Genomic DNA, 27,531 nt, shown 5'->3' with positions numbered 1-27,531 from the left:
CGGGGTGTTGTGGGTTAATAGGGGGTATGAAGCAGGGGGTGTAGTGGGTTAATAGGGGGTATGAAACGGGGTGTTGTGGGTTAATAGGGGGTATGAAACGGGGTGTTGTGGGTTAATAGGGGGTATGAAGCAGGGGGTGTAGTGGGTTAATAGGGGCTATGAAGCAGGGGGTGTAGTGGGTTAATAGGGGGTATGAAGCAGGGGGTGTTGTGGGTTAATAGGGGGTATGAAGCAGGGGGTGTAGTGGGTTAATAGGGGCTATGAAGCAGGGGGTGTAGTGGGTTAATAGGGGCTATGAAGCAGGAGGTGTAGTGGGTTAATAGGGGGTATGAAGCATGGGGGGTGTAGTGGGTTAATAGGGGGTATGAAGCAGGGGGTGTAGTGGGTCAATAGGGGGTATTAAGCAGGGGGTGTAGTGGGTTAATAGGGGGTATGAAACGGGGTGTTGTGGGTTAATAGGGGGTATGAAGCAGGGGGTGTAGTGGGTTAATAGGGGGTATGAAACGGGGTGTTGTGGGTTAATAGGGGGTATGAAACGGGGTGTTGTGGGTTAATAGGGGGTATGAAGCAGGGGGTGTAGTGGGTTAATAGGGGCTATGAAGCAGGGGGTGTAGTGGGTTAATAGGGGGTATGAAGCAGGGGGTGTTGTGGGTTAATAGGGGGTATGAAGCAGGGGGTGTAGTGGGTTAATAGGGGCTATGAAGCAGGGGGTGTAGTGGGTTAATAGGGGCTATGAAGCAGGAGGTGTAGTGGGTTAATAGGGGGTATGAAGCATGGGGGGTGTAGTGGGTTAATAGGGGGTATGAAGCAGGGGGTGTAGTGGGTTATTAGGGGCTATGAAGCAGGGGGTGTAGTGGGTTAATAGGGGCTATGAAGCAGGGGGTGTAGTGGGTTAATAGGGGGTATGAAGCAGGGGGTGTTGTGGGTTAATAGTGGGTATGAAGCATGGGGGGTGTAGTGGGTTAATAAGGGGTTTGAAGCAGGGGGTGTAGTGGGTTAATAGGGGCTATGAAGCAGGAGGTGTAGTGGGTTAATAGGGGGTATGAAGCAGGGGGTGTAGTGGGTTAATAGGGGGTATGAAGCAGGGGGTGTAGTGGGTTAATAGCGTGTATGAAGCAGGGGGTGTAGTGGGTTAATAGGGGGTATGAAGCAGGGGGTGTAGTGGGTTAATAGCGTGTATTAAGCAGGGGGTGTAGTGGGTTAATAGGGGGTATGAAGCAGGGGGTGTAGTGCGTTAATAGGGGGTATGAAGCAGGGCGTGTATTGGGTTAATAGCGTGTATTAAGCAGGGGGTGTAGTGGGTTAATTGGGGATATGAAGCAGGGGGTGTTGTGGGTTAATAGGGGGTATGAAGCAGGGGGTGTAGTGGGTTAATAGGGGGTATGAAGCAGGGGGTGTAGTGGGTTAATAGGGGGTATGAAGCAGGGGGTGTTGTGGGTCAATAGGGGGGATGAAGCAGGGGGTGTAGTGGGTTAATAGGGGGTATGAAGCAGGGCGTGTATTGGGTTAATAGCGTGTATTAAGCAGGGGGTGTTGTGGGTTAATAGGAGGTATTAAGCAGGGGGTGTAGTGGGTCAATAGGGGGTATTAAGCAGGGGGTGTAGTGGGTTAATAGGGGGTATGAAGCAGGGGGTGTAGTGGGTCAATAGGGGGTATTAAGCAGGGGGTGTAGTGGGTCAATAGGGGGTATGAAGCAGGGGGTGTTGTGGGTCAATAGGGGGGATGAAGCAGGGGGTGTAGTGGGTTAATAGGGGGTATGAAGCAGGGCGTGTATTGGGTTAATAGCGTGTATTAAGCAGGGGGTGTTGTGGGTTAATAGGAGGTATTAAGCAGGGGGTGTAGTGGGTCAATAGGGGGTATTAAGCAGGGGGTGTAGTGGGTTAATAGGGGGTATGAAGCAGGGGGTGTAGTGGGTCAATAGGGGGTATTAAGCAGGGGGTGTAGTGGGTTAATAGGGGGTATGAAACGGGGTGTTGTGGGTTAATAGGGGGTATGAAGCAGGGGGTGTAGTGGGTTAATAGGGGGTATGAAACGGGGTGTTGTGGGTTAATAGGGGGTATGAAACGGGGTGTTGTGGGTTAATAGGGGGTATGAAGCAGGGGGTGTAGTGGGTTAATAGGGGCTATGAAGCAGGGGGTGTAGTGGGTTAATAGGGGGTATGAAGCAGGGGGTGTTGTGGGTTAATAGGGGGTATGAAGCAGGGGGTGTTGTGGGTTAATAGGGGGTATGAAGCAGGGGGTGTAGTGGGTTAATAGGGGCTATGAAGCAGGGGGTGTAGTGGGTTAATAGGGGCTATGAAGCAGGAGGTGTAGTGGGTTAATAGGGGGTATGAAGCATGGGGGGTGTAGTGGGTTAATAGGGGGTATGAAGCAGGGGGTGTAGTGGGTCAATAGGGGGTATTAAGCAGGGGGTGTAGTGGGTTAATAGGGGGTATGAAACGGGGTGTTGTGGGTTAATAGGGGGTATGAAGCAGGGGGTGTAGTGGGTTAATAGGGGGTATGAAACGGGGTGTTGTGGGTTAATAGGGGGTATGAAACGGGGTGTTGTGGGTTAATAGGGGGTATGAAGCAGGGGGTGTAGTGGGTTAATAGGGGCTATGAAGCAGGGGGTGTAGTGGGTTAATAGGGGGTATGAAGCAGGGGGTGTTGTGGGTTAATAGGGGGTATGAAGCAGGGGGTGTAGTGGGTTAATAGGGGCTATGAAGCAGGGGGTGTAGTGGGTTAATAGGGGCTATGAAGCAGGAGGTGTAGTGGGTTAATAGGGGGTATGAAGCATGGGGGGTGTAGTGGGTTAATAGGGGGTATGAAGCAGGGGGTGTAGTGGGTTATTAGGGGCTATGAAGCAGGGGGTGTAGTGGGTTAATAGGGGCTATGAAGCAGGGGGTGTACTGGGTTAATAGGGGGTATGAAGCAGGGGGTGTTGTGGGTTAATAGTGGGTATGAAGCATGGGGGGTGTAGTGGGTTAATAAGGGGTTTGAAGCAGGGGGTGTAGTGGGTTAATAGGGGCTATGAAGCAGGAGGTGTAGTGGGTTAATAGGGGGTATGAAGCAGGGGGTGTTGTGGGTTAATAGTGGGTATGAAGCATGGGGGGTGTAGTTGGTTAATAGTGGGTATGAAGCAGGGGGTGTAGTGGGTTAATAGGGGGTATGAAGCAGGGGGTGTAGTGGGTTAATAGGGGCTATGAAGCAGGGGGTGTAGTGGGTTAATAGGGGCTATGAAGCAGGGGGTGTAGTGGGTTAATAGGGGCTATGAAGCAGGAGGTGTAGTGGGTTAATAGGGGGTATGAAGCAGGGGGTGTTGTGGGTTAATAGTGGGTATGAAGCATGGGGGGTGTAGTTGGTTAATAAGGGGTTTGAAGCAGGGGGTGTAATATGGGTTATATGGCTGCTTAATACTGTTTTGGCCTAAAATTTAAATTAATGGGACACTATAGTCACTAGAACAATTAAAACGTATAGTATTTGTTCTAGTGAGTACAGACAGTCCCTACGGGCTCTTTTTAGAGAAAAGGCAGTGTTTACATTTCAGCCTGGGGACACCTCCAGTGGCCACTCCTCATATGTCTACTAGAGGTGCTTTCTGGGGCAGTGCTGCATAGTGTCGGTTGATCGGGGGCGTGACCATCGCGGGCAGACCTACGCGACGCTCGAACAAAAGGTACATTTAGCCCTTTCTATGTGGGGTAAGCCACCTAAATAATTGGTTGTAACACTATAGGTTCAGGAATACATAAAAAGGAGTAGAAAGGGTTAACGCTTTTACAAAGAAACAAAACTAGGCAGCAACTTTAAAAGGGAATCCCTCAAAACCCTTAAAAGACAAATGGATAAAATAGAGATAAAAGCTGCGCCACACAAATAAATAATGAAAATAAATAAAAAATAGTAAAAATAGTCCAAACGAGAGAAATCCAATAAAAATGATAAAAAGGAGTCTTAACTGGATGTATCTTCTTTAGGATGAATTTCTCTAGTAGTATAATCCTTGTAGTCCTTCCTCAGGTAGTTCAGTTATATGAAAAGATAAGACAGATATCCAAAATAGTGTAGTATATTCTTAAAAATATAATATATGTGAAGGAAAGAATAGTAGCACTCACATTTAGTAGAGCTATAACCAGCTCTAGCGTAGAAAGCGTACAGCGGTACAAATCCACGCTTATGGTATACACTGCAATTTTTCTCTTTTTCTTCAGAAGTTGGAGCCACTCAAAAATATAAAAAAGAGACAAATAGTGTTCTCTGTATAAAACTAGAATAGGAATAAAATGTATAAATGAAATGGTACTCACAAAGGTGGAGCAGGCTGACTGCTCCTTGGTGACAGCGTAGGTGGAATAATCCCCACCAAGGATTTCTTGGAGTCCAGTAGTGTAAAATGCCAGGTGATGAAATGTATATCAAGATTCTTGGCACAAGCAATTTAGTGACCAAAGAAATCTTATTAGTAAAATATACAATAAATATCCATAAACGCGTTTCGCCTAATAATGGCTTTATCAATATTGATTTTATTTATTATTGAGTGGCTCCAACTTCTGAAGAAAAAGAGAAAAATTGCAGTGTATCCCATAAGCGGGGATTTGTACCGCTGTACGCTTTCTACGCTAGAGCTGGTTATAGCTCTACTAAATGTGAGTGCTACTATTCTTTCCTTCACATATATTATATTTTTAAGAATATACTACACTATTTTGGATATCTGTCTTATCTTTTCATATAACTGAACTACCTGAGGAAGGACTACAAGGATTATACTACTAGAGAAATTCATCCTAAAGAAGATACATCCAGTTAAGACTCCTTTTTATCATTTTTATTGGATTTCTCTCGTTTGGACTATTTTTACTATTTTTTATTTATTTTCATTATTTATTTGTGTGGCGCAGCTTTTATATCTATTTTGTTCAGGAATACATGTTTGTGTTTCTGTCCCTATAGTGATCCTTTAAAAGTCCTTTAAATTCAGCCTTTGGTTAATAACCCTGTAAGCATCTGATTAGAATTATTCTGTACTTTTATGTAAAGGAGAATCTGTTACGGCTTTTTGTGAAATAGAACACAGCATAAATTTAGGGCACAGTTAATAGTGGCGGGTGCAGAGATCTTTGGGGCATGTTTTCTCAAAACACTTATACTGTACACAGACATGTATAGCAAATAAAATTACTCTTCTTAGAGACACGTGAATGGTGACTTTGAGAAATGCACACATGTAGGATGCTTAAAGGCAACCAAAATATTATGGTTTATATATCAATATGTAAATACGAATTACTGACTGCTTAAAAGTCTAGGCTAGGCTGATTGTCAGAACAGTATCTGTCCTTCACCCACTTGTAACACAGGTTATTCTAGAACGATAACAGGCAGATGCAAGGTGTACATGCATCATATATTAAAGGGTCACTATAGACACCAGAACAGCTACAGCTTATTGAATTTGTTCTGGTGAGTAGAATCATTACCTTCAGGCTTTTTGCTGTAAACACGGTCTTTTCAGAGAAAATGCAGTGTTTATATTACAGCCTAGTGATAACTTCACTGGCCACTCCTCAGATGGCTGTTAGAGATCCTTCCTGGGTCATGGCTGCCTAAAATGCATCCAAACATTCAGTGTCTCCTCCCTCTGCATGCAGACACTGAACTTTCCTCATAGAGATGAATTGATTCAATTCATCTCTATGAGGAGATGCTGATTGGCCAGGGCTGTGTTTGAATCATGCTGGCTCTGCCTCCTTGTCAGTCTCAGCCAATCCTATGGGGAAGCATTGTGATTGGATCAGGCTACCACTTCTGATGAGGTCAGCAGACTGCTTGTTTTTTTCTGAGTCTAATGGCATGCAGATCTACTGCTTCTGGCTTGAATACAGTAAGATTTCTATATTTATGGAGGCATGAGGGGCCCAGGGGGGCTAGATGGTGGTGTTAACACTATAGGGTCAGGAATACATGTTTGTGTTCCTGACCCTATAGTGATCTTTTTAAATATACCTGGCCTTAAAGTCTTGCTTACCTTTTTCCAGCTCAGGTGCTCCCTCTGCGCTGTTCATCTCCAACGACTTGGTATCAAGCAGGAAAAACAGACCTCTCTCCTGTATATTTTGGAGTCCATAGATTTTATTAACTGCCAGGAGAATTTTAGCCTGAAGTAGTGGGTTTCACAAAAAAAAAAAAAAAAAAAAAGCTCTCCCAGTTTAATGAATATTCCACCCCCCCTCCTCCTGCATGTTCTAGAAAATCAAGAATTAAGCAAGACTAGAACATTTGTTCTAGGATCTTAGCCAGTGCTCATATACCGACTATATTAACTCAATCTGCCGTCTGCATTAAGCTCACAATATCAGATCCTAATTACACTTGTAGATTTGTTGCATTAGTTTTGGGGGAGGAGGGTAAAATAGAAGCTAGAAGCCAGGTTTTTTATTTTAGAAGAAAAGCTGAAAATCGTGAACTGAAGGCCAAAGTATTTGAATTTTAGAAGTTCCCCAATTCAGCTAACCTAAATTTAACAAATGATTCCCAGTTTATCACCGTTCACTGTTCAGCGAATAATAGTTCGGATTTCGCATGTTACCACTTCACTAATGACTCCAAGATGGTGAATCATTACCAAATAAAAACTTTTAAAATTAATTTAATGCCAAAAAGAGTGATAGTGTTTGTCCATTGGTATCTATTCACGGTGCTGCTACATGTATGGACGTAGCGGGGAATGTGATGCAAATAAGAGTAATGGAGCCTACCCCAAATACCCCCCAATAACGACAGACACCGAATTTGGATGAAACAGACCATAGCATTTATTAAAACATAAGACTGTAGGACTCATCCCACTTTATCATTTAATTATAACCATAAATAAATAATCAATAACTTTACATATAATTATTAACACTGTGTGCCCTACAGACTTGGCTTACATAAACGGCCTTGCCAATGAACGAGACCACGTGCCTATGCACCAACTTGCCCACAGGGTTCTCGCCTCACCCCTCGTCCAAACCAAATTCCCTTTTCCTTTCAATGCTTACCACCAGCCGGCTTCTAGCTTGGTGGGCACGTCCAAAAAGTTTACCCTACAGAGCATGGGAGGATGAGACCCGACCTTGTCCATATCCTGACACTCCATGTAATAGCCCCCAAAAACCTATTGGCAAGGACACGCCCCCCGCTAGCTGTGACATAGACAATAACAAATAGAACAGAGGGTGGGTGGGAGGAAAATTGTTTGCTGGCCCGTCTTCCAAGAGGCACTGAGGTAAGATGATCCATACACCCCTCCCATACACACATACAGCCACACAATCACAAGCATCTATCCCCACACTCATACATGTGCCCTTGTCCGCTTAGCTGCGCTATCTCCCCAGGGCCTGTGCTGGAGGAATGGGCCCCGTTAGGGCCCAAATCCCACTGTTACTCTTTTATGCTCCAATCTCCTTTCTTTGTGTACTGTGTGAAGGATATATCACAATGCTAAACACCTGTACAACTCACCATAGTGTGTGCTTAAGGATTGGTAAATGTACATATATATCTGTGTGCAGGGCTGCCATCAGGGGGTGACAACCATAACGGTTGTCACGGGCCCGGCGGCCCTGGGGGGCCCGGCCGTCCGGGCCCCACGTGTAGCAGCGGAACTGCGGCGCCCGCACGCTGATGGGGCCCGGTCAGCGCTGTGGCCGTGGTATAGCGCGACCGGGCCCCTTTAAAAAATAAATTGCCGCCGCAGCGCAAGTGCTGCTGGGAGGAAGTAGTCACTTCCTCCCAGCTCACTCCGCGCGGGAGGAGGGAGCGCCCGCCCGACAATGAAGAGGGAGAGCCCCGCCTGCCCGACAATGAAGAGGGAGAGCCCCGCCCGCCCGACAATGAAGAGGGAGAGCCAGCGGACTGACAGTCCCATCAGCCCCAGCCAGCCACCCTCCTGCAAAGACAAGGTAAGAAACAGGAGGGTGGCTGGAAAATGAGCTCTGTGTGTATGTCTGTCTGTCTGTCTGTGTGTATGTCTGTCTGTGTATGTATGTCTGTCTGTGTGTGTGTATGTCTGTCTGTGTGTGTGTATGTCTGTCTGTGTGTATGTCTGTCTGTGTGTCTGTGTGTGAATGTATGTCTATCTGTATGCATGTCATTATGTGTATGAATGTCAGTGTATGTATGTATGCATGTCATTATGAATGTGTATGTCTGTCTGTATGCATGTATGTCTATGTGTATGCATGTCAGTGTATGTATGTCTGCATGTCATTATGAATGTGTGTCTGTATGAATGCATGTATGCCAGTATGAATGTATGTCATTATGAATGTGTGTATGTATGGATGTCAGTGTCTGTATGGATGCCAGTATGAATGTATGTCTGTATGTATGTATGCATGTATGTCTATCTGTATGCATGTAATTATGTGTGTATGAATGTCAGTGTATGTATGTCTGCATGTCAGTATGAATGTGTGTATGTCAGTATGAATGTCTGTCTGTATGTCATTATGAATGTGTCTGTGTCTGTATGTCCTTATGCATGTGTGTCTGTATCTATGTTAGTATGTGTCTGTCACTATGTACGCCTGTGTGTCTGTATATGTGTGTATGTCTCAGTATTTGTGTGTCAGTATGTATGCCTATATGCGTATCAGTATGTGTGTCTGTTAGTATGTATCAGTGTGTGTGTGTGTGTGTGTGTGTGTGTATCTGTGTCCTTTTGTATCAGTGAATGTGTTTGTGTCTGTGTGTGTATTCCTGTGGGCGGGATTTGGAGGCGGTCTCTGTGGGCGGTTTTTGGAGGCGGGCCCCCAGGGGCCCAGACCCTGAGCTCAGTTAGGGGCCCCCAAATTTCTGGTGGCGGCCCTGTCTGTGTGCATGTAAATATGATACTTTGTGTTTGTTCTAAATAGGAATGAAATAGAAATGGCACTTTTGAACTCTTTTGCTTATATTAGATGAGCATTCTAACCATCAAAACTACCCATGATTTGTGCAAAAGCTGTAATATAAAGTGCAGCTTGAATTGTCCTCTTTATTCTCTTTATCATAGTTGTAATAATTTGTAAAGCTCACCATATCTAGGAGCCTAACTCAGAGCAGGATTAACCATTCCTAGGTCCCAGGAGTTAGACAGGGAGTCCGGAACCATCAATTTGTTTGGCCCTATTAACCATACCTATGGATTAGGGGAGGGGCAAACTGGTAACTTGCCTAGGGCCCTGCGATATCTAAACCCTTGCTTGGTTACATCACTGAGGAAACAATGCTTCCTCCAGCATATACATTTTCGTACAGCATATGTTGTATACGGCAAAAGCAACATGTACAGATTCTCTCAGAGCTTCATAAATGTGCAATTTGTTTGTAGGTAAAATAGTTGCATTCAGGATTTTATTGTGATAGATAACCTACATATCACAATCCCACCATGGGCAGGCTTTATGTGATATACAGAATATACAGGGGTTTATGTGATATGCACAGTGTACAGGAGTTTATGTGATATGCACAGTGTACAGGGGTTTATGTGATATGCACAGTGTACAGGGGTTTATGTGATATGCAGAGTGTACAGGTGTTTATGTGATATGTAGAGTGTACAGGGGTTTATGTGATATGCAGAGTGTACAGGGGTTTATGTGATATGTAGAGTGTACAGGGGTTTATGTGATATGTAGAGTGTACAGGGGTTTATGTGATATGTAGAGTGTACAGGTGTTTATGTGATATGTAGAGTGTACAGGGGTTTATGTGATATGCAGAGTGTACAGGGGTTTATGTGATATGTAGAGTGTACAGGGGTTTATGTGATATGTAGAGTGTACAGGGGTTTATGTGATATGTAGAGTGTACAGGGGTTTATGTGATATGCAGAGTGTACCGGGGTTTATGTGATATGTAGAGTGTACAGGAGTTTATGTGATATGCAGAGTGTACAGGGGTTTATGTGATATGCAGAGTGTACCGGGGTTTATGTGATATGCAGAGTGTACCGGGGTTTATGTGATATGCAGAGTGTACAGGGGTTTATGTGATATGCAGAGTGTACAGGGGTTTATGTGATATGTAGAGTGTACAGGGGTTTTTGTGATATGCAGAGTGTACCGGGGTTTATGTGATATGCAGAGTGTACCGGGGTTTATGTGATATGCAGAGTGTACCGGGGTTTATTTGATATGCAGAGTGTACCGGGGTTTATGTGATATGCAGAGTGTACATGAGGTTGTGTTACTTATATCTGGACGTATTACTTTACTGAGAGGGTAGTGGATGCATGGAATAGGCTTACAGCTGAAGTGGTAGAGTTTTTTTCAGATGTAGAGGTGATTATTGGTGCTGGGCTGGCACGTCAAGGCTTAGTTTTGGAAAACCAGAAGATATGTGCAAATGTTTACAGAACTTCACACCCCCATCACCCTGCCCTGTGCCATCTCTTCAGCATTTATATCTGCAAAACTGAGACAGAAACCATGATGTCATTTCCTTTCAATTAATCGTCAGTTTATGGGTACATTTCAATGCGTGATACAATATTCTCTTAACCGGGTAACTTAGAAATCACATATAAGGGAAATTAGAATTTTCCATTAAAAGAGCAGAGCTGGGAAAAAGCAGAATTGGACATTTTTTCACCCAATTACTTTTCCTTGTCAGTTTCCAATAATTCTCAGTGTGACAGATATGCAGAGAGGCATTACTGCAGGCTAGAAGCTTTTTTTAATGAGGGATTTATTTACTTATTGGCTCTCTGTTAATGGATTTACACACTTTCAGTCTAACTAGCTGAGTTGGAAGGGATTTCTGCATTTAATAAGTTGGAGTTCTTTAAATTTGGTTCTTTTAGAGTAATTTAAGAATTGAATATTTAGCTCATGTTTAGAGAATAATATCCAGTCAATGGTGATACCTGATGAAGTGGCCGGGTTAGGCTGCACAGCCCTGGAACCTGTGAATAGTAAATATTATTAATTGATGCTATTGCAAGATCTAGTATATAATAAAAAAAGAGCTGATGAGATCTCCCAATGATACATTGTGTGTTATATTATATTCAGTGATCTGCATGCAGGCTGCCCAGGGGTAAGAATGCCCAGTGCCCTCTGAAGGTACACCCTGTCACTGCTGCCCAGGTGTTACAATGCCCAGTGCCCTCTGAAGGTACACCCTGTCACTGCTGCCCAGGTGTTACAATGCCCAGTGCCCTCTGAAGGCACACCCTGTCACTGCTGCCCAGGGGTTAGAGTGCCCAGTGCCCTCTGAAGGCACACCCTGTCACTGCTGCCCAGGGGTTACAATGCCCAGTGCCCTCTGAAGGCACACCCTGTCACTGCTGCCCAGGGGTTACAGTGCCCAGTGCCCTCTGAAGGTACACCATGTCACTGCTACCCAGGGGTTAGAGTGCCCTCTGAAGGCACACCCTGTCACTGCTGCCCAGGGGTTACAATGCCCAGTGCCCTCTGAAGGCACACCCTGTCACTGCTGCCCAGGGGTTACAATGCCCGGTGCCCTCTGAAGGCACACCCTGTCACTGCTGCCCAGGGGTTACAATGCCCGGTGCCCTCTGAAGGCACACCCTGTCACTGCTGCCCAGGGGTTACAATGCCCAGTGCCCTCTGAAGGCACACCCTGTCACTGCTGCCCAGGGGTTACAATGCCCAGTGCCCTCTGAAGGTACACCCTGTCACTGCTGCCCAGGGGTTACAATGCCCAGTGCCCTCTGAAGGCACACCCTGTCACTGCTGCCCAGGTGTTACAATGCCCAGTGCCCTCTGAAGGTACACCCTGTCACTGCTGCCCAGGGGTTACAATGCCCAGTGCCCTCTGAAGGCACACCCTGTCACTGCTGCCCAGGGGTTACAGTGCCCAGTGCCCTCTGAAGGTACACCCTGTCACTGCTGCCCAGGGGTTACAGTGCCCAGTGCCCTCTGAAGGCACACCCTGTCACTGCTGCCCAGGGGTTACAGTGCCCAGTGCCCTCTGAAGGCACACCCTGTCACTGCTGCCCAGGGGTTACAGTGCCCAGTGCCCTCTGAAGGCACACCCTGTCACTGCTGCCCAGGGGTTACAGTGCCCAGTGCCCTCTGAAGGTACACCCTGTCACTGCTGCCCAGGGGTTACAGTGCCCAGTGCCCTCTGAAGGTACACCCTGTCACTGCTGCCCAGGTGTTACAATGCCCAGTGCCCTCTGAAGGCACACCCTGTCACTGCTGCCCAGGGGTTAGAGTGCCCAGTGCCCTCTGAAGGTACACCCTGTCACTGCTGCCCAGGGGTTAGAGTGCCCAGTGCCCTCTGAAGGCACACCCTGTCACTGCTGCCCAGGGGTTACAGTGCCCAGTGCCCTCTGAAGGTACACCCTGTCACTGCTGCCCAGGGGTTAGAGTGCCCAGTGCACTCTGAAGGCACACCCTGTCACTGCTGCCCACGGGCATGGCCCTGCTTGGGTCCCAGTAGCACGCAGGGCAGGAGGAGGGGTTGTAAAACTGACCAATCACAGGCAGGAGGCGGATGGCAAATAAAGCTGGGAGCCAGAGCGCAAGACCCGACCAGCCTGTGAGCGCGTGCTGTAGAACGTTGTGCTGGCAGAGCGGGAGCTGCTGGGAGTCTGTACCTGGGGACACTGATCACTCTGTTTGCAAATAGGGGGATCCCAGCCTGCAAGGAGAGGGGTCACAGGGGTGCCAAATAGTCTGTACCAGGAGGAATCGTAAGGGAGACAAGGGTTATGTATAGTGTTTATCAGATACTAGTCCAAGAGACTAATCAGGGAGAGATAGAGGGGGATTAGGGGAGTGTAGGGAGGAGTTATAGGGGAGACAGGGAGCATGCACTGGGGGAATTAGGGGGGGTATGCATAGGGAGAGAGAGGGGAAACCAGGGTTCTGAACAGGAATAGATCAAGAGGTTATAATACAGGAGCAGGGGGCCTGCACAGAGTGCTAATACAGGAGCAGGGGGTCTGCACATAGTGCTAATACAGGAGCAGGGGGTGCAGAGAGTGCTAATACAGGAGCAGGGGGTGCAGAGAGTGCTAATACAGGAGCAGGGGGTGCAGAGCGTGCTAATACAGGAGCAGGGGGTGCAGAGAGTGCTAATACAGGAGCAGGGGGTCTGCCTGGATCTCTTCCACTCTTTGTCCCGGTTACCCCTCCTGAAAATGCTCTTCTGGCATTCACAGCCTGAAAACTACAACCATCATCAAGCAGGCGGGTTCCTCCGGTAAGTGTCACTGCTTGTTGGGGCTCGGTGGGTAAATACTCAATTTTTAGTAATAAACCTTTTTTTGATAAAGTTCTCTATATGCAACATGTTACTTAATAATACAATCTCAGAAAGGGTAATACAATTAGTTACTCTGTGTGTGTGTATTAACGCACTGTTCACAAGTACACTAATAGTGCACTATGATCTAGAGCAGGCATAGGCAACCTTCGGCACTCCAGATGTTTTAGACTACACCTCCCATGATGCTTTGCCAGCATTATGGGTGTAAGAGCATTATGGGGGATGTAGTGCACAACATCTGGAGTGCCAAAGGTTGCCTAGAGTCTATTAGCTCATTGTGTACTATGTAAACTCTGTATTTGGCTCTGTGTAGGGGCACTGTTTGCGGGCTCTGTATTTGTGCTTTGTGTTGGTGCACTGTGTGCAGACTCTGTATTAGTACTGTGTGCAGACTCTGTATTAGTACTGTGTGCAGACTCTGTATTAGTACTGTGTGCAGACTCTGTATTAGTACTCTGTGTTGGTGCACTGTGTGCGGACTCTCAATTTGTGCAATGTTTATGGACTCTCAATTTGTGCAATGTTTATGGACTCTGTATTAGTACTCTGTGTAGGTGCACTGTGTGCAGACTGTATGCAGACTCTGTATTAGTACTCTGTTGTGCTATGTGTCGGTGCACTGTATCGACTCTGTATTCGTGCTTTGTGTTGGTGCACTGTTTGCGGACTCTGTATTAGTACTCTGTGTAGGTGCACTGTGTGCGGACTCTGTATTAGTGCTCTGTGTTGGTGCACTGTGTATGGACACTGTATTAGTGCACTGTGTCGGTGCACTGTGCATGGACTCTGTATTTGTGCTCTGTCGGTGCACTGTGTATGGATTCTGTATTAGTACTCTGTGTAGATGCACGGTGTGCGGACTCTGTATTAGTCCTCTGTGTCGGTGCACTGTGTATGGACTTTGTATTTGTGCTTTGTGTTGGTGCACTGTTTATGGACTCTGTATTTGTGATTTGTGTTGGTGCACTGTGTGCGGACTCTGTATTAGTACTCTGTATTTATGATCTGTGTCAGTGCACTGTGTATGGACTTTGTATTTGTACTCTGTGTTGGTGCACGGTGTGCGGACTCTGTATTAGTACTCTGTGTCGGTGCACGGTGTGCGAACTCTGTATTAGTACTCTGTGTCGGTGCGAACTCTGTATTAGTACTCTGTGTCGGTGCACGGTGTGCGAACTCTGTATTAGTACTCTGTGTCGGTGCACGGTGTGCGAACTCTGTATTAGTACTCTGTGTCGGTGCACGGTGTGCGAACTCTGTATTAGTACTTTGTGTCGGTGCACTGTGTATGGACTCTGTATTTGTGCTCTGTCGGTGCACTGTGTATGGATTCTGTATTAGTACTCTGTGTTGGTGCACGGTGTGCGGACTCTGTATTAGTACTCTGTCGGTGCACGGTGTGCGAACTCTGTATTAGTACTTTGTGTTGGTGCACTGTGTATGGACACTGTATTTGTGCTCTGTCGGTGCACTGTGTATGGATTCTGTATTAGTACTCTGTGTCGGTGCACTGTGTATGGATTCTGTATTAGTACTCTGTGTCGGTGCACTGTGTATGGATTCTGTATTAGTACTCTGTGTCGGTGCACTGTGTATGGACTCTGTATTTGTGCTCTGTCGGTGCACTGTGTATGGATTCTGTATTAGTACTCTGTGTCGGTGCACTGTGTATGGATTCTGTATTAGTACTCTGTGTCGGTGCACTGTGTATGGATTCTGTATTAGTACTCTGTGTCGGTGCACTGTGCATGGACTCTGTATTAGTACTGTGTCGGTGCACTGTGTATGGATTCTGTATTAGTACTCTGTGTCGGTGCACTGTGTATGGATTCTGTATTAGTACTCTGTGTCGGTGCACTGTGCATGGACTCTGTATTTGTGCTCTGTCGGTGCACTGTGTATGGATTCTGTATTAGTACTCTGTGTCGGTGCACTGTGTATGGATTCTGTATTAGTACTCTGTGTCGGTGCACTGTGTATGGATTCTGTATTAGTACTCTGTGTCGGTGCACTGTGCATGGACTCTGTATTAGTACTCTGTATCGGTGCACTGTGTATGGACTTTGTATTTGTACTCTGTGTTGGTGCACGGTGTGCGGACTCTGTATTTGTACTCTGTGTTGGTGCGCGGTGTGCGGACTCAGTATTAGTACTCTGTGTCGGTGCACTGTGTATGGACTTTGTATTTGTACTCTGTGTTGGTGCACGGTGTGCGGACTCTGTATTAGTACTCTGTGTCGGTGCACTGTGTATGGATTCTGTATTAGTACTGTGTCGGTGCACTGTGTATGGACTCTGTATTTGTGATCTGTGTCGGTGCACTGTGTATGGACTTTGTATTTGTACTCTGTGTTGGTGCACGGTGTGCGGACTCTGTATTTGTACTCTGTGTTGGTGTACTGTGTATGGACACTGTATTAGTACTCTGTGTCGGTGCACTGTGTATTGGCTCTGTGTCGGTGCACTGTGTATTGGCTCTGTGTCGGTGCACTGTGTATTGGCTCTGTGTCGGTGCACTGTGTATTGGCTCTGTGTCGGTGCACTGTGTATTGGCTCTGTGTCGGTGCACTGTGTATTGGCTCTGTGTCGGTGCACTGTGTATTGGCTCTGTGTCGGTGCACTGCGTATGGACTCTGTATTTGTGATCTGTGTCGGTGCACTGTGTATGGACTTTGTATTTGTACTCTGTGTTGGTGTGCGGACTCTGTATTAGTACTCTGTGTTGGTGTACTGTGTATGGACACTGTATTAGTAATCTGTGTCGGTGCACTGTGTATTGGCTCTGTGTCGGTGCACTGTGTATTGGCTCTGTGTCGGTGCACTGTGTATTGGCTCTGTGTCGGTGCACTGTGTATTGGCTCTGTGTCGGTGCACTGTGTATTGGCTCTGTGTCGGTGCACTGTGCATGGACTCTGTATTTGTGCTCTGTGTTGATGCTCTTTGTATCAGAGTCCTGATTTCAAATGTTTGTGTAATAATAACCATTAAGTAATGTTAACTGTATTCCCAATCACATATGTAATGTGATTATGTCAACATGTAAGAAAAGTAAAATCCAGATCCAGATAAGATTTCCTTTTTTTTTTTTAATAACTAACAGAATTCACATTTTAAGACTTCATGTTGCCTGTAGGTGCCACAAACTATTTCTCACTGACGTTGGGGCAGCTTAAGGTGATGCAATGTCTCCCCATGACCCTCCAATACCACATTGTATCACTTTCAGCTGCCACAATTGTAATGAGGAACTGCTGGCAATAAGGTCTGGCACCTGCAATCACCATAAAAAGGCCCAAACTGCAAAACCTGCTTTTTACGTTGAATATTGTACAGATCTGTAATTGTTGATGTACTAAACACAGCTTTTTGGGTTCCTAGGACTGACTGAAAATAGTAGGAATCGCAGTCTGAAAACTGCAAAAAGACACTCAATTACTTATTTTACTTGTTGCATTATCTCCTCAATTTTTATATTTCTATCCCTCCCCCCCCCCCCCCCCCCCCCCAAAAAAAAAACCTTTTTGCCATAAATTGTGGAATTTTATGTTGTAATATTTCCTAGATGTTTTTTTTTAAATGCCTTTCATGCCCATGTGGTACTTGTTTGGCTGTAAGAGGATAGTGCCCATTACCTCTAAACTCTCCGCCAGGCGTAGATCAGGCTGTGTTGAAGCCAAGGGACAGATTTCTGCTGAGCTATATAATACTGCTAATAGTAATAATGTACAAGAACTCGAATGCACTGGCATCTCACTGACTTTTAGGAGAATTGGTGGCAACATTTATAACAAGTTTGAATGTTCTGGATTTTTTTGCACATGACAAGCTTATTATAAATAAATATATATATATATGCAAAGTAGGGCTACAACTGCACAGGACAGATTTTTTGTAACATGTAAAGGGCCATTGGGTAATGTGCCCCCACATTGCTCTTAGATTGGATTTTAACTGATTGAAAGAGAAGTCAAAACACACCTGGGGTTATTTTTAACAACTTAAAGGCAACAGGAATGTGAAAAGGCAGGGTAAATACCCAGGCAATACAAGGGGAGCAGGGATAAGTGTCTCTAGGAGGGAAGGGATTGGTTGCTGACCCTGCTTTACTCAGTACTTTATGTTCCACTTTGGAGAATGAAACCTCAAGCTTAGAATCACCAGGTATCTTTCAAACAAATCTCCAGTCTTCACACTGTCTTTGTAGTCTTTCCAGTGATACTGGAGTACTGAATGATTCGTCCATACCAAATCTCTGTAACCTTTTACCATAGCTGAATTGCTGCTGTTGACTATTTTGTGCACGGAATTGAAACAAGGATCTAATATACAAATATTTGGTAATATAAGTAATGAGGTAAAACGTATTAATTCCACATCTTTAGCTGAAGGGTGGTATTGGGGTAATCATTCATAGGTTGGGTTTTTTTGTGTGTAAATCCTTGGAAACATTTGACAAAACCCACAGGGACCCAAAGCCACTAGCACCACAACCACTACATTAAGTTGTAATGACAGACAAAGCTGTAATGATACAATGAGCTGTAGTGACACAATGAGTGGTGATAATGCAAAGGCCTGTATAAGACAATAAACTGTAGTAGTTATTGTGCTTCTAGTTTCCCTTTAAGTAAGCCATATATTTTGTGATGACTTTGCAACTACAGCGTATAGATTAAGAAGGTGACCTTGCTTTGCAGATGATTGGCTGAGACAATGTCTCTTGTCTATTTGGGTTTTCTAATGGGTTATTGTTCTGGCGTTGATGCTATCTTAGTGTAGAATGTTGTTTTTAGTTTACTCTGTGCCAAAGTCATTTTTTTTTTCTTATTAGTTTTATTAAATTTAGCCGAGGTCTTCAAACTCTGACTTATTTAATCCTCTGCCTGCTCTATTTTCGTTCTTCGCAATCTTCCACCGTCTGAGGGCTATTGCCAAGATTTTGTTGTGCTACCCATGTCTCTGTCCTGAATTAACATCATCCAAAATCCTGCCTGACCTCTTTTCACCTCCAGTGCCCCTGAGTTCATCTCCTGGCGCAGAGTGGACAGCTTCTGCCATCTTCAGCCCTGTGAGCTGATCGGCCATGAACGTAATGGCAAAACATGCTTAAAGTATGTCTGTCCCCTTAAATCAAAGCAAACTATCGATTCTATTCTGATTATTACACATTTTTGTGTAAAGTTTCCTATTCTCTGCAGACCCATCCAGTGAGCCCTGACTCTTTACTGAATATAGAGCACATGTAGCCATCCAGATGTAAATGTGGAAGAAATTGTCATGATTATGAATCCAAAATCAAATGCGGTTAAGCTGTATTGGTACCTGGAGTATCCCTATAGATTAGGATGATTTAGGCACACAGTGACAATATTGGAACTCTGACCACCATTGTACACATTGTACTGTCACATCCAACTATTGGCTAAAGCAAACAGATGCAGTATAGAGAGGTTCAGCCCTCATTTCAAACATCCCGTAAACTCACTGCACACTAGATTTCTGGGGTTCTTGCTGTATTCATTTTACTTTGCTATAGTGACCTCTTAGTGGTACGTCTCATGGAATTAAAGAGGAATATGATAGACTTAGGATATTAGACTGTAAACTCCAGGAACTAGAGACCCTCTCACACCTTCTGCCATTAACTGGTTCATATATTGTGCTAATTACAAAAATCTGTCCTATGCTATGGAATTTGTTGGTGATTTATAAATGAAAATATTTGGGAATATTTCATAAAGTTTTACATTTTCTCAGGAAGAAACGTTCTTATTTTAAACCTTATACACTGTGGCTGTGAAATGAATTATCCATACATTCTAAAGATGGTCTGTATAACATTTAGCCATTTATTCAAGAAGGGTCATTCTATAACATATCTGGCTTTACATTCTTGACGGAAGAATCTCATCTTCCTTGAGAAGCCTTTATTTTTCTTGAATAAGTTAACAAATTGCAATAATGCTAAATATAAGCTCCCATCTACCATCCCCGATGATATGCAGCCATTGTAAAGCTACCCACGTGCCGAATTTAGCCCAAAATATAAATCTGTGGTTTGGTTCTGTTAAAGAGAAAAGATATGAAAATATCTTTTCTTAAAGGTAAAATAAGCCCCACATTTGTAAACATTTAGGGAATTAAATTAGCCATTATTTTTCTTTAGCATATCCTACAACAAAGTAACAGAAAATAAATTGATATTGTTAATGCTTTGTTTAAACTGTTGTTTGTGGACAGTTGTTCCCCACAAGTCGCCAGTCAGAGATATGGGTTAAAATATTCCTTGATTCTTCATGTTGGGTTTGTGGAGTGCATTGCCCAGGTCCATGTTGGGTAATGCTAATTCCACCCTGAAAGTCTTGTTTAAACTAGATCTCTCCTGAATGTTAAATGTGTTATTAATCCATGGCTGCCCAACATGAATCTTTAGAAGACTTTCTGAGATTGAAGCCATGCGTTGGAAGTGTAAATCATTTTTTGTCCTGGATTCTTCTATTACTAAGAAGCTGTGGATCCAATTAGAAAATTGTACCCCTGAGAATGTGAAGTTAATGTGGAGTCTACATTGCAAAGTATTTAAACATTCAAGTAACTTGTTGTCTTGCATTGGATTGATAACGAAGATTTAGTTATCTCCACATTTATTAAACCTTCCAGGGCTGGAAATCTGTGCCAGGCAGCCTTGAATTGTGCTTTGTGTTTGTCTGGTATGACCTTGTTGTGCCCTTAGTGTATATTTAAATCTATATATATTTGCCCTTTACCTCAGGTGGCCGGTTCAGAGGTGGGACAGTTTACTGATAAGTCTCAGACCTGCCCCTTGTGTGTTCAAACACTATCTGGTGAATCTGTGAGTTTGGAGATTTCCCATGATTCCCCTTTTATTCAAAAACCTCAGATTGTATGAGTGACTATTTTTGAATAGCTTGCCGAGCTGAGCGACAATAAGCTCTTACGGCACTTCACATTTGCTTTTTTTTAGCAAATCTTTTTTTTTTATTTAATTTTTTTATTAAGTGGTAAATGCACAAAATATACATATCGGTCAGTTTTTTTTTTTTTTGTTTTTTTTCAAGAATATTTAGGGATCCTCTCCCTTCCCAGTCCCTTAGTGTCCTCTCCTCTCCTCTCTCTCCCTCCCTGTTCTTTAATGTGTGTGTGTGTGTGTGTGTGTGTACATCCTTAGTGGTCCTCTTTCCTCCCTGGTGTGCCTCATTATCTCTCTTGTAGCAAGGCCGAGCATAGCCGACTGCGGTTCAGGAGCTTCAGTTTGAAGCAGTTCTTTGTCTGTCCGGCCGGGTACGGGAAACCTGAAGCTCCTGTACCACGGTCCGCTCAAACAACCTAACCTGAGTGACTGGTAGGGTTGAGCGCTGTGCGCTTCCTTCCTGCCGGTCACTTGATTCTTGTGCCCGCAGAGCTGGTTCCCAATGTTAGGGAAGATGGGAAGATGTTTGTCTTTTTCCCCCCATAATTTTGTGATTAACCCTCTGCATAATGCTTTATTTCAGTGACGTCCTTGCGCTGCCGCTGTTTAAACAGGAGGAGAATCCTCTCTCCACTGAGAACAATGCCAAATTGCCTCCATTCCAGTACGTTCTGTGTGCTGCGACATCGCCTGCTGTCAAACTGCATGAGGAGACGCTGACTTATCTCAACCAAGGTAGGGAGTGAGCGCGTGACTTGCACATGCATGCATCATGTGTAATAAGCCTGTTTACAGCATGCAACCGTAGTAGTAATCTATGATAGCATTATGAATGGATTCGAAATGTGCCATGTATTATCTGTTATAAACTTAACCTATTTCTTTTTCATTCCAGCAGTCTTGGAGACCAATGTAAAAGCTATGGCGACTAAATCCTATTAGGAGTTACTGCGCAGCCGGACTTTCACTTTTATTTTTATTTTGGAATACTAAAGGATAAATGTTCTCATTTTCTATATTCTGTAAAAAATAAATTAATAATAATAATAATAATAATAATTTTATCTTGTAATGAGAGACTTTGGCTTCCCATTCCCTGAAGCTTAGTTCTCTCTTTCCAAACAGAAATCACTTGCTTAGCAGCTATATGCTCTTAAGAACGTGGGTTTAACTAACTTTGCAAAACCATAATGTTATTGAGAATCCTCCGCACAGTTTAGGATATACATCTTATTCTCCAGTTATTGAATAATGCATAGTCTTAATTTAAATGTAAACCTGCTTTTTATAATATTTTTAATATAAAATCCCATCATGTGGTCAGTCATTCTTTTGAATGGCACCCCTCTGATTACAATCCAGCTCATTTTTATTCTTCCAGAACTATATCTGTTTAAAGGGACAGTCTACACCTCAAAATCACTCCATCTTAATTAATTAATTTTGGACACCAGAGCTGGGTGTGTCTCCAGAGTTAAAAGATCGCAGCGATATGTCAGCAATCTTTTTCTAGGCGAAGCTTTTTCTTCTGATTGGACAAAAGTCATCAAGCTTGATGACTTCACAGTAAGAGGATTGGGCTGCAGTGAGGAGTCTGAGCGCTGGATTAAATGCAAATTCAAAGGTGATTTTAATGTTTTGTTGTTGTTTTTTTTTTCCCCAATATAAAAAGTAGGAATTTAATTTAAAAAATGCACTGACACCGTGGACTTAAAAAAAATAATTAAAAAAAAAATAAAATAATAATATATATATATATCTTTTTTCAGTAAAATGTTCCTTTAAACTTTGGATACATTAGTTCACGTGGACATGTGATTCCTATACTTGTCGATTTTTTTTTTTTTTGTGTCTACTGTGAAATTTGTACAAATATTCAGGAAGCCTTTATGTTTTTATTTTTAGTTACCTAAACGTTTTTAGGAGGCCTGGACTCTTAAATTTCCTCCCCCTCCATACCACCAAGACCTAGTGTGTAATTAAACGTTCTTGACCTTTGGGACGCTGTGCACACTGTCAGGTGATTGATGGATGGCTGTGCACAGTTGTACATGAGCCTCTGAGAATTTGCAGATCAGAATCTTGGAAACATGGGAGGGTTTTCTTTTCTATAAAATACATTTAAACCTATAACCAAGGGTGTCAGAGAACCTTCTCCAGAAATTACCCTTAAAAATTTCATACAATTTGACTTGGAATAATGGGAGTTGCAGTCCAACAATAATGCAGTTTGACGCCCCCATGTACAAAATGTACCAGTGGAAACTGAATTTAACCTGGAGAAAAATGACCCAAACTGAATTAGATATTCTTCATCTAGGACTCAAATCTCAGTGGACTATATATCCCATGATGCTCTGCCAATGCAGTGCATGATGGGAGGCAGTGACAGATGTTGCATTCCCGCAGGACGAAGCTTCAGGAAATGCATTGCAGATGGGACTCCTGTAAAGCAGTCTATCATTTCCCTGTCATTCTCCAGCTAGTCCTACAGACGTTTGCAATTTCTTACTTACCCAAAGCTCCGTTGATCTGGTATCTGCTAAATTAACATCTGTCTCATGGTTCTGGGCTAAGGGCTACATTTATAACTCATAAAACCTTTCGTTTTGACATGAGCATGGCCCCCCTCCTTAAATGGAACTCTTGGAATGCACAGCTCAGCATGACCTTTCATTCTGTGAAAGTCAGAGAAATATTTTTCAAATGTAATATTTTACAAATTTAAGAGTTACTTGTAACTGCATCTTCCAACATACCTCATCTATATTATTACTCAGGCAAATTATTATAAACGCAGAGAGCCAAATGTATCCATCACCTAAAGGGACACTTATAGTCACCAAGACAACTACAGCTTATTTAATTTGTTCTGGTGAGTAGAATCATTCCCTTCAGACTTTTTCCTGTAAACACTGCTTGTTTCAGAGAAAATGCAGTGTTTACATTGCAGCCTAGGGACACCTCCACTGGCCACTCCATAGATGGTAAGCAGCACTGCCATTCAGTGTTTCCACCCTCCTATATACTTTCCTCATATAGATTCATTGATTCAATTCATTTCTATGAGATGCTGATTGGCCAGGGCTGTATTTGACTTGTGTTGGCTCTGCCCCTGATCTGACAGTCTCAGCCAATCCTATGGGAAAGCTCTGTGATTGGCTAAGATTTTACTAAATCTAGAGAGGCAAGGGGGGGGGCTAGATGGTGGTTTTAAAGTAATAGGGTCAGGAATACATATTTGTGTTCCTGACTCTATAGTGCGGCTTGAATTTATACCTCAATAAGGTCGTCCTGTAGCTAGTTTTTTAGATGTTCCTTGTTCTCTAAATAAAATGTTTAAAACCTCGATTGCCAACTAATAACTTTGTGAGAGGCTCTTGGATTCTGTGCTGTCTTTGTGCAAATAACTCCTTGGACAACATATATAGCAAACTGCAGAACTTGCGTTATGTCACTTTGTTACATATCTTTGGAAAACTAGATTCTCTGCAAAATTGTTCCTTGAAGCTTTGATAAAATTCCACCTAGCAATGGGCAGAGAGCCATATTTATTTTCTTAATTCCCAAGGTTTGGCTGGATTTGTTATTAACTTGGAATTTATTATTAACAAGGGCAATATACAATGTCACGTACCCTTTGTAAGATTGCTGGAGTTTGTGTTTTCCCCACCGTTCTCAATGCAGAATGGAAAAAGCCATCCTTTATAATGTGCAGATTGCAGTCTGCGGGGTTTGAGGATGGGCCGCCCCAATCTTCCCAAACCGCAAGAACTCTTGAGTTTTATACATTTAAGACTGGATTGTAGTGAAGAGAAATTAACTTCTGCTAAGTTTATAAAAATAGTTTTATCAAAACAAAAATCCATCTGATTTTCTGTATCTGAGTTTCAGCTCAATGCCCGGCACTAAACCCCAAACTCTACAAGCACCCATCAGTCTCTGTGAAACCCAAACACCCATCGCAGGGGCATAATGTGACACAATCTACAGGCAATTCTTAGGCATACTCTGTATCTCTAAGAATAATATATTCAGATAATTTATCACAGGGTACATTCTAGGCAGTTCAGAATCACATCCTCAGCATTAGTGAAAATATGCTTAATACTCGATTACAAGGCAGATTAAAATACAATAATTAATCAGTCTTTCCTTCAAAAAAGTAATACATTCTCACTGACTAATCTCTGATTCCTCCTTTCCCGTTGTAGATTGAGTTGTCTGCATGCATTGACTTGCTCCTCTCGCGTGTTCGCACAGTTAATCTCATTACTGCTAAGATCTGCTGGCGTGTGCCTTACTCTATTAACGCGCATGTCTCTAATAGTTACATAACTAGCTGCTGCCTGATTAAAGCAATCCTGGCATCTGGTCCTAGAATCCATTAACCGCTCGCTTCGCTGCTAACCCTGGCCTTTTCTATTCAAAAAGGCTTAAACTGAACATTCCTGTATTTGATTTTGTTTAAACTTATTTAAAAGGGACAGCATCCTCAGTGTTTCACACTGCCCACAGTAAATTATTTAACAATATAGATTTTAGATTTTACAGAAGCCTAACACAAATGTGTCCGGAGAGACAAATCAGTGAAAATTAATGCTACTGAATTTCCCAAAAAGTCAAACAAAATTTGGTATACCTGTCACTGCATACTCTGCAAGACTCGCAGTATAAGGCAAACATTATTTTGGATTAGACAGGCTCATATTAAACCATTCCATGCATGTCTTTACAGACATTAGGAGCTGTCACCTTCTCTAGAACTTGTATTAAACATCAGATGCTTTGTTTTCTTTTTAATTTCTATTAAACATTTATCAAATGATATCATAATCCAGTTCAGACAAGGCAAAGGCAGGGCACACATTGGAAATAAAGTGGAGAGATAGAAACGTTGTTTAATTTCTCCTCTTCTCTGTCTACTCTCTCTATGCTGCCAGGTGTAAAGGGCGGAGCTTAGAACAATGATTGACAGGGAGCTAAGATGGAGGCGGCTCTCTCTGTGCTGGCTGCCAGGTGTAAAGGGCGGAGCTTATAACAATGATTGACAGGGAGCTAAGATGGAGGCAGCTCTCTCTATACTGACTGCTATGTGTAAAGGACGGAGCTTATAACAATGACTGACAGGGAGCTAAGATGGAGGTGGCTCTCTCTATACTGACTGCCAGATGTAAAGGACGGAGCTTATAACAATGATTGACAGGGAGCTAAGATGGAGGCAGCTCTCTCTATACTGACTGCCAGGTGTAAAGGGCAGAGCTTATAACCATGATTGACAGGGAGCTAAGATGGAGGTGGCTCTCTCTATACTGACTGCCAGGTGTAAAGGGCGGGGCTTCTAACAATGATTGACAGGGAGCTAAGATGGAGGTGTCTCTCTCTATACTGACTGCCAGGTGTAAAGGGCGGAGCTTATAACAATGACTGACAGGGAGCTAAGATGGAGGTGGCTCTCTCTATACTGACTGCAAGGTGTAAAGGGCGGAGCTTATAACAATGACTGACAGGGAGCTAAGATGGAGGTGGCTCTCTCTATACTGACTGCCAGGTGTAAGGGCGGAGCTTATATCAATGATTGACAGGGAGCTAAGATGGAGGTGGCTCCCTCTATACTGACTGCCAGGTGTAAGGGCGGAGCTTATAACAATGATTGACAGGGAGATGTGTAAGGAATTTAAACATGTAATCCTAGCACTATAGTGCTGGAACAGATGTTTAAATGACTGGCCCCCTCTCTCTGGAGTTAAAAGATGAGTTTACTTACGTTTCTCCATAGTTTGGCCGTTGGCTGGCCCCGCTTCCATTGCTGAGATCATTCATTTTGATGATCTCAGCCAATCCAATGCATTCTCACAGAAAAAGCTTTGGGAGACAGAACGTAGCGCTATGTCAGTCAGCACCTCCTCATAGAGCTGCATTGAATCAGTGTATCTCTATGGGAAGCACCTCTAATAGCCGTCTAGAGGTGTCACTAGGCAGCAATGTAAAAAGGCAGCGTTTACATTAAAAAGCATGCAGGGACAGACTATAGATACCAGAACCACCACATTGAGCTGTACTGATTCTGGTGGCTCTAGTGTCCCATTAAATACGGAGAATAATAAACATATCAAAAATCCAATTAAAGTGAACCTTTTTGAATGTTGTTTTAATAAACTAAAAGAAACTACACATGCAGGCAATTGGTAAAGAAACCACATCATGATTTGTATTTACTTTCACCCAAAACATGGGGTTAAACAGATACTGATGGATGTTATATGCAGACTGCACACCCCATGGATAGAATTGGTTAGGCTGTGCTTGCAGTAAGTCATAATATAAGCATTAGGTTCTCACCAGCACAGCGATATATAGAATATATAGAACCTGCAGTGACCGGTCTCCACTCTCAGGAAAGAACTTTATAATGCCAAAGAAAGTTAGGAACAGTTATTCTTGTGTTTTTGTTTGTAATAATAATTATGCAGTAATTTACCTTTCAATAACCTGCAATTTCCCATTTTACTAAAACATTCAAAAACAATTGCACCTGGTAGGAAGTTTAGTACTTGCAAAGCCTCTTTCTGCTTCTGCTGTGAGTCTGAGGCTCTCCAGTTTGTGAAATATTTTACTCAAATAACAGTGAAAAACAGTTTGGAGAATTTGGAAAGCAACTGCCTCTTAGAGACGGCAACACATTTAAAAAAATATCTACTTAATGAAACTATGGCAGTTATTGGAATGTCATTACTTTCGTGATACTTTTTATGAAAATATTCAGTGCAGTAAAAAATAAGTAAAATCCAGTAATTTTCTTTTAGAGCAAGGTGTCCACATGCATCTTTTGAGTAGTTGCTGAACTAAAACCCCTCTGTGCAATCCACATGTAGCGCTGTGGGTGTGGCTAAATGTTCTGCGTCTACCCATAGCCTATGGAAAATATTTTTCCAACAAAGACTTTTGATGTGCATACCAAGTGATAGCATGTCTAGTTCTCAGATCCACAAATACTCTTAAAGTAAAAAGGAAAATAAAGCCAGCCAGTTGTTAAAAAAAAAGTTTATTCCACCGGGCAAAATTGCCAACTGGGTGTACCACTTCCTACAGGTGGAGTAAACCCTTCTCTGGCACTTTGGTGTTGTGCTGTCATTATTTTCTCTACAGTTTTTTTAAACGAGGAGCCATTGTTTTTTTATTACATTAAGAGAGTTTTAAAAATCTGCATGTTGTGTTAATTATAAATATAGATATTTAGAACTGGTTTGCACGTTTCCCGCTATATACACTGCCTCTTCCTGATTCTTCATATTATCCGTCCCTTGTAATGATTTTCATATACCGAGCTCCAAT

At 43.3% G+C, this 27,531-nt stretch overlaps 1 protein-coding gene across 1 annotated transcript in view; it reads left to right on the top strand.

Moving 5' to 3' along the window:
- Positions 1–12,830: 12,830 nt before the first annotated feature.
- Positions 12,831–27,531, top strand: part of TFCP2L1 (transcription factor CP2 like 1) — a 34,456-nt gene continuing 19,755 nt past the window's right edge. Inside the window, exons 1-2 of the mRNA XM_063429203.1 lie at positions 12,831–13,199; positions 20,780–20,931. Of these exons, the coding sequence (XP_063285273.1) occupies positions 13,138–13,199; positions 20,780–20,931 (214 nt within the window). The 5' untranslated portion in view covers positions 12,831–13,137. The remainder of the gene's footprint in view (positions 13,200–20,779; positions 20,932–27,531) is intronic.

The sequence above is a fragment of the Pelobates fuscus genome, chromosome 8 (genome assembly GCF_036172605.1).
Source record: "Pelobates fuscus isolate aPelFus1 chromosome 8, aPelFus1.pri, whole genome shotgun sequence".
Classification (NCBI taxonomy): Eukaryota; Metazoa; Chordata; class Amphibia; order Anura; family Pelobatidae; genus Pelobates; species Pelobates fuscus.
The sequence above is the reverse complement of the archived record's forward strand: the minus strand, read 5'-3'. Positions and strand labels throughout refer to the sequence as shown.